Here is a 7,910-nt window from a genome sequence, read left to right as displayed (position 1 = left end):
AAGAAAACACAGGAGGAAAGTGAGGCTGCTATGGGGTAGAGGAAGGAGATGTAAAGCACACAAATCCATCCAAAGCTTTGTTTGCTACTTGGAGGACAGTTTTCATTTTAATTGGCAATTTAAACCTATGGAACATGCATTTTTGTAACCATTTTGTGGATATCAAAGTTATTTCATATGGCACTACAATATTGACCTGAAGTGTGTTAATGTATCTTAAATAGTATTGGTTTAGCAGATAAACCTCGAGACAATTCTTAAATGCTTTGTCAGAGCAGACTATAGCCTATGAGTAAGCTTTCTCTGTGATACTTAAAGAATGGGCTTTTACAAGGCTTATGTCACTACATACAATGTTTGAAAGAAAAACCACTTACATTTAAGATCACATTCAAAACACCATTTTCTAAAATATCATGGTATTTTTAAAAAACCTAACGATTTATTCAATGTAAATGCAACTTATAAGGTTGTGGAGTTGCAAGTACACATCCAGCCTGCCATTTCTAGTTTTCTGTAAGTTAATTCACCTAAAGTAATTTCAAATCTAGTAAAGTGTCAAATAACATCCAACCTCCAAAGTTACAAAAGTGAGATTTTCCACATCTGCTTAAAATAAGACTTCCCAGTTTTCACTACGTTTATTTTTGATTTATAACAATGGAAAAAAAACTGTAAACCATTACTGTAACAGAAGTTAGCAACAAGAATGGGTGACAACGTCAGTTTGCAAACATAAGTTATGCCCTTTCTCACTGTCAACTTTTAGTTCAAGTATGTAAATAAATATAAGAGCTAACACAAAATTTACCACTGTAAGAAAATACATTATATACTGAAATTTGGAGTAAAAAATATCACACAGTACTGGCTGCATCATTTGGAATATGTAATTGACTGCTTGGAACTGACACTATACAGGTAAACCTTTTCTTTATGTAGATGACTACTCTTTTACTCACCATTAGAGATTTGTTTTGTAATTAATTTTATGCTGCTATATTAAACTCCTAAACGTGAAAATGACTCAAGTCATTTAGTAAAAGAAGATACCATAGGCACCATAATAAATATTTTTTTCTTTTTAAACAAAATCTGGCGATGAACCAGCATTAATAGGATGAAAATTAAAAGGCACATTCAGGCAAATAATAATAAACACAGTTTGCATGATGGTATATTTTAAAAAAATAATTTATGATCTGAATAATAGATTGGATCACAAACAAATATTCTGTCAGGTTTCAATGTCAGAAAGAAGTAAATTTTGTGAAAGGTGTGCAGTCTGAATGACAATTATTTCTTAGTGTTGAATTTTGTTTTGTTTGAAGGTCAGTATAAGGCTCATGACCAAGTGCTCACTAAGAGGCCTGACTGACTACTCAAAATGTCTAGTTTTCTGAGTGCACAGAGATACAATGAGAAATGAAGATATTCTTGCAAGAAGACATAATTCTTCTTTATGTGCAAATCCTAATCAAGTACTGGAGCGTCTTTCAGGTCTTGGAACACATTTCATAATCGCAGCTCTCCACAGGGCAGGGGCAAGTAAAAGGCTTAGAGTAGTCACGCTCAGAATAAGCAGATAGACCTGCAGAAGGCAAAAATAAAGCCATTACTTCTCTTGGTTACATAGTAGTACTAAGAAGTGGCTAGAAGTTTGAGGAGAGGAGACTCTTCAGGACAGTATTTTCAAGAGACTTCACCCATGTTCCTAATCAACTTTGCATATTGCTACAAAAGCCAACAACAAGTGCATGCTCAAATCATCTTAATTACCTGTTTACCTGGTTTGAACATACAATTACAAAAACACCATTATGACTTACAGAAAAACAACTGTTCATATGTAAAATTAAGAGATAGGTATTTAAAGCTTAGTATTTGCTAAAAAATTCAAGGCCAAATACTGCCTTTTTAAAACAAAAGAAAAAGTCCCACCACTTCCCAAACTATTCCAATTTAGTAATATAATGGCAAAGTTCCCTACTATTCTACACTGAAAAGAACAAACAAAAATCCCCTTTAGTCTTACTGCACATCTTCTGAAAAAAAATCTTAACTATATAGTCTGAATGAGTCTTATAAAACAGTGTCAGGAAGTAGTTTTGAGGTCTCAAGCAGAAGAATTACCTTATGAAATTTCAGAGCTATATAAACCTGTACAGTAGATAACCATGTCAGAGCAGAAAAAAAAAAGCCTAAAAGCCTTCAGTCTCAGTGGGTGGGCCCCTAAAATGGTTCCCTGGTCACATACAGAGATCTTGAAACTCTATGCAAACATGCAACATTTGTAACTCCTAATTATATGCATGAGTGAACATGGAAATGAATCACCTTTACCTACAAGTGAACAGCACTATGTAAGTTTTTCACACGTGGTTTATTTGTAATTGGTTCCAGCATTATACAGCCCACTTGGTCACACAATGAAAAGCTCAGAGTGCCAGCAGAGTATTTTTTGTGAGCAGGACCACAGAAGACAAAGCAGCTAGCACTAGAAAGTGAGGTCAGTGGTTCTACCTCTGTAGCCATAATTTACTAATTTCACAAAGCAGACCTCATCTTCAAAACAAAGTAACATTCACACAGCTTCAATATCAAACTAAGTTTAAGGCTTCTTTCCCGGGGATTGTTTTAATGACTACTGAAAGCACTGGTTGTTTCTTCTACAGAGGATCTAAAATGACCAAGCTTTGCAGGTAAACTATTTCCTTGTTTAAATGTTAAGGCAATTTCCATGTCATGATACCTGCTCTCTAGTTCTTATTTGCTGGTATTTCCTTCTTCAAATCCTATACTCTCCATATATCCTGTACTCCTATACCTTGTTCTATAGCTGTATCAAGGTTTAAAAGCAAAGACTTCTCAGTCTTAGTGACTCAGGTGCTATCTTACAACTCACTGCTTAGGTAATAAAGAAGTTGTGAGAGCAGTTAAGGTAAAGCATTTATAACTAAGCTATTTAAAATATTAAAATGCAATATGAAAAAATAAAAAACAGCACTAAGAACCCTGTCAGGGACATACAAGTATCCCCCTGTATGGGTTGATTCTATTTGTTAACAGTTGAGAGATACCACAAAATTGGAGTGTATTGGTATTCCAAATACTTGGATTCTGTACTACAGTGTAAGTTATTCAGGTGCAAAAAATGAAATTAGTAACTCTAGAACAGCTTACCTCCCGAGATATGATCCCAGCTCTGCGTGCTCTACTTCCCAGAACAAAAGAGAATTCACTGACTTGTGCCAGTCCTGCTGAGACAATCCACTTGATGTACTGGCTGGTCTTTGGAAGAATCAGAGAAAGGACAAGCACTGCCAAGACAAACTTTAAAAACAGGGGGTTTTGGAGTTCTTGTGGGTTAGTTTTGTTTGTTTAAATTAAAAAAGTGCAATAAATAAAACAGTACAAACGTCATAAGATACATAGTATAGAATACAATAATTCTGGACATAGCATAAAACAATGGACTTCCAAGTGTGTCTTCTGTATCAATGTCAAACAATACAAATGTACATTGAACAGTAAAAAGTAGTATCTTATTATAATAAAAACACTTAAGAGCTGTCACAAAACCCAAGCTAGATAAACAGATGATTTGCCATGGGCAACTTACTTTTAACATTGAAGACTGTACTTTTTTTTTTAATATCCTAAGAATATTGTATCAAACTGTATTCTAATTGGTAAGATTCCTCCAAATACAGATTTACAGTAATACTGTTATATCAGATGTTCAGTTCTTGCATAGAATTTTCTTTAGGGCATGCAGCACAACAATTATTTAGATTAAAAAGATTTTAAAAAAGAATAAAAGAAATTACCTTCATTATGACTACAGACAAGGTAAGGAATAGCAAGACTGTGAGTTCATATATTACAAATGTGGGGAAAACATGAAGTCCTAGAAGGAAAGAAAACAATATTTCAAATTTTGAGGCCAGTATCTTAGGATAGTAATTTTCTGGGTTAATAATATTTGCAAGACTGTATTCTCAAAACCAACCAAACAAAAAGCCTTAACCTATCTACCGACTACTTGTTCACTAAAGCCCTAACTATCTACTTGATCATCAAAGAACTTCCTGCATTATCCAGCCATTTTTCCTTTGGAGGGGTTTAGCACAAGCAATATTACCAGTTGAGTTAAGTTGCATATGACTGATGCACAAACACTTTCACTTACAAAGTTTTCTGCCTTCCACACCACTCAACAATACGGAATCTGAACTGAAACTCACCTTTAATGAAAGTTATAAAAATCATGCAGGAAAACAATTCCACTGTTCTGCACAGTCATTGTAATGTTTTGCTAGTCATTTAGCCCTTTTATATGAGGTGGTAATGGCCTATTACTGTGGGAGGAACGTGACACTCAGTATTTGCATAGCCATAGGTACAGGAAAGTGAAACTAGTTTTGATTCCATGACCCTCACTTCCAAACACTCAAAGTCACCTGAACTGGGTATAGTCTCTTAGACTGGAATAAAGTAAAGCCATAAATCCCTGAGCATGGTCTAACAATTAAGGGATTATATAAAACCACATTGCTGTGATGTTGTTGGGTATGTTTGTGGGGGTGGGATGTATTAATTTATTTCCTGCCTTTTTGTTAAATTTTAATTCAGTAATTATATGAAGCAAGACAACAAGACCAACGAAGAACACAGAAACTTAAAAATAAATCTTGCTAATATTAAACAAAATAAAAAGAAGTATTTGTAGAAGTCTTACAGTCATTGAGGAATAATCTTACACTGACTAAATCCATTTTTTCCTCATAGAGTATGAGGAACTTGTGCAGGCAAACATAACTGTGCATCTTTGGAAACTCACTCATTTTTAATAAAAGGGTCTAAAAAGAGAAAGCAAAATAGCGCTGGTGTTCCTGATAAATCCATAATAGTTGGCAGTTCTCCAACAAATTATTTCTGGTGAAGGACAAAAATGTAGCTTTCTAAAAAGCATATGGCATGTAAATCCATGCTGTAACTTCTTATTTTAATGCAAGAGAAGGTTTCACTAATTTTCCCTGCCCTGTTGGGCAGCAGAGCCAGAAGAACTGAAGCGAACCAAGAGTCGTCATCTCTCCATACTGCGCAAGAAAGTTACTTATAGTAACTTCACGATGTTTTGTCCATACATTCATTCCATTGTGGATGGAAATGTTCAAGTGCATCAGAAATCTTTAACCAAGTTCCACCCAGTCACCATGTACACACCCCATTTTATTTCTTAATTTGCTTCCAACTACTGAAGCGCAAATGCAAGACTATGAAAGTAAGAGGAGAGATGACAAAATAAGGGATGAACATCACACCAAAAGAAGAAATCTGCATCTGTGCACAGATGCACACGGAGGGGCAAGATGCACATGAAGGGGCAAGTAGCTTCTCTGTTTTCACTGTGTATCACGTGCACAGTGCTCATTCACCTTCAGGGTGACCTCAAAAAACACATGAGAAAAGCAATTAGAGAAATACAGCCCATAGCAATGGCATGTTTGATAAGGCGGCCAACTCTGCCACATCTAGAACTGAAGGTTTCTGAGGAAGGCTATAAATATAGCCTAGTGCTCTCATCACTGCTGGTGGAACTACCTGTTCAGTTCTGGAGCGCTCAGGCAGTCTGAAGTCCATTTGAACTGCTGCCCAACATGGAGATTATTGCCATATTCCAAAGAGCTGAGGCACAAACTATGGCAGATTTCTATACCAATCCTGTGGAGGTGTCTGCAAAGTAAAGCAAGCCCACACCTGTTACATACACTATTCTGAGCAGACAAATCATGATCCCAGCAAACAGACTTTTTTGTATGAAATAAATCCCATCATTGGGGATTTTTATGGTCATTACAGACCTTTGCTCCAGTCCTAGATGAAAACCTAGGATAAGGCCAGAAGTCATATCAGACTCATGCACAGGCACATAAAGCCTCCCTGACAACAAAAATGTCATTAGAAAGATTAACTTCACAGGCAGAAGGTGCATGAATATGAGCATTTATTGCAATGGTTTTGACCAGATTGTGTTACTAAGTTCAAGAGGCATTTTGGACTCACTCTCTAAAATGGAAGAAATGCTGCAAATAGTTCAAAAACTTCAGCAGTAACATCAGATAGCACATGGTACATTGGTCAGTAGTCAATAGCTAGGCTAACGCTTAGGTACACCTTTACAGAGCTGACTATAAGCTTCTGGACTTTAATTCTAAGCAGTGTTCTGAAATAGCTGAATGGAGGCCTTGGGGTAATCTTGCATGAGTGTCAGGCCAAAAAGCCCAGTTCACTAATGTCAGTATGTGTTCTTCTGTGGAGAATTATGGGCAAGATTTTGCAGCATAATTTTTATAAGTATTTTTTTCTAAACAAGTAAACTCCCTCTTTCTCTGATTAGACAGATTCTACCAGTCTGCTGGATGTCTGCTAAACAGCATCTAAACATCTAAACGTCTTGACCACATCCTGGTAGATCCAACATCAAGAAAAGGCATCTTGGAGATCCTTAATGGCACAAAAGATTACAAAACCAGAACTCTGTGGGTCAAACTGAAGCCACAGAATTAATTCTGACACATCCACCAGACATCACTTAGAAAAATGTTAGCAATGCATTGGGATGCTGTATCTACTGAGAGTCTTAACAAACCTAAGATCATAACTAGCAAATGCAATAAATGCTACAGCCCTGGCTGGATCATTAAGTAGCAGAGGGCAAAGCCAGCATTCCTCATCTTTCTGCAAAGGGGAAAGTCCTTTTCATACTAATGTCAATTCTGAGAGCCTGAAACCTCCAGGTTTCATTGCCTTCCATGCAGGAAACCAAAGCAGTATGCTGGATGGATAAGGAGAAGGCAATGCATGCCACCTAATGAATTCCAGCTGGGATCTTCCTTTGATTTTTCTCAAACTCAACAGATGTTAAGAGGCTTATCAGAGAATCCTTGTGTGCAGATCTGTTCTGGACAGTGGTGTTCTGGAGAACAAGACTGTGCTGTTAAAGGGTTTTCAGCATCTTGCATTCAGGGTCCAAAGCTGACCACAAGATTTACCCAGAAGGGAAACATGGAATCTGGTGACTGAATACATCTGCACAGCACATTGTGAACACACAACTTTTGTCAGCCTGTGGAAGTAATCTGCCTCCTCACCAGTGGCAGAGAGGGTCCTGATGCCCAACTTCAAACTCCATATGCCTTGTAGACTGATAAAAACCCAGGATACTGGAGCTTGTTAAAAAAAGTCTAAGTCTCTGCAAAGATGCCTTCTACTTTACTAAAAAGCAATCAAAACAAAATCAAATTATGGAGGGGGAAAGATCTGAGTACTAGGTACCAAAACAGAAACGAGAAAAGAAAGTTCTCAAGAGGTGGCTCTAAGGGATGGGTTCAAATTTTCTCTCAAAAGTATCAGGGAGGACAGAGACTAACAGGAACTTTCTAACCTCAGCAGATAGCATAAAGAGCGCCAGAAACCTTGAAGAACACACAGAGGCCTAAACGAATGTACAGACAGAGAGTAGCTCAAAGTGCAGCTGTTAATGCCTAACTGCAAAGGTGTATTATTCTCACAAATGCACCCAAGCGCAAACCTGAAAGCAGTACCATTACACAGGTCGAGCTAAGGGCAGGTCCACTGTTATAGATATTACACAAACAAGTACTATTCATCCCCGCTTTTAGGCACCAGAAGGATTTCTGCAGTGCAAACAGAAAAGCAGGCATCTAAGACATACAAAATAGGAATAAAATTTTCCAAATGACATATTTACAGTCGCTTTTCAATTAAGTTAAATTTTTCTATTTATGTCTTTATTCTAGAAGGACCAGAAATTACATCAGTGCAGTGGTGTACAACCCCACCTCAGGATCTCAAGTGTTTCCATTCTCTATAACAGAGTGCTT

At 37.0% G+C, this 7,910-nt stretch overlaps 1 protein-coding gene across 1 annotated transcript in view; it reads right to left on the bottom strand.

Annotated features, from left to right (window-relative positions):
- Positions 1-420: 420 nt before the first annotated feature.
- TMCO3 (transmembrane and coiled-coil domains 3) overlaps positions 421-7,910 on the bottom strand; it is a 32,341-nt gene continuing 24,851 nt past the window's right edge. Inside the window, exons 11-13 of the mRNA XM_071572202.1 lie at positions 3,831-3,910; positions 3,184-3,333; positions 421-1,591 (exon numbers count right to left, since the gene is read on the bottom strand). Of these exons, the coding sequence (XP_071428303.1) occupies positions 1,478-1,591; positions 3,184-3,333; positions 3,831-3,910 (344 nt within the window). The 3' untranslated portion in view covers positions 421-1,477. The remainder of the gene's footprint in view (positions 1,592-3,183; positions 3,334-3,830; positions 3,911-7,910) is intronic.

This window comes from Pithys albifrons, chromosome 1, assembly GCF_047495875.1.
Source record: "Pithys albifrons albifrons isolate INPA30051 chromosome 1, PitAlb_v1, whole genome shotgun sequence".
Classification (NCBI taxonomy): domain Eukaryota; kingdom Metazoa; phylum Chordata; class Aves; order Passeriformes; family Thamnophilidae; genus Pithys; species Pithys albifrons.
Note: the sequence above shows the minus strand (reverse complement) of the source record. Positions and strands in the feature narration are given on the sequence as shown.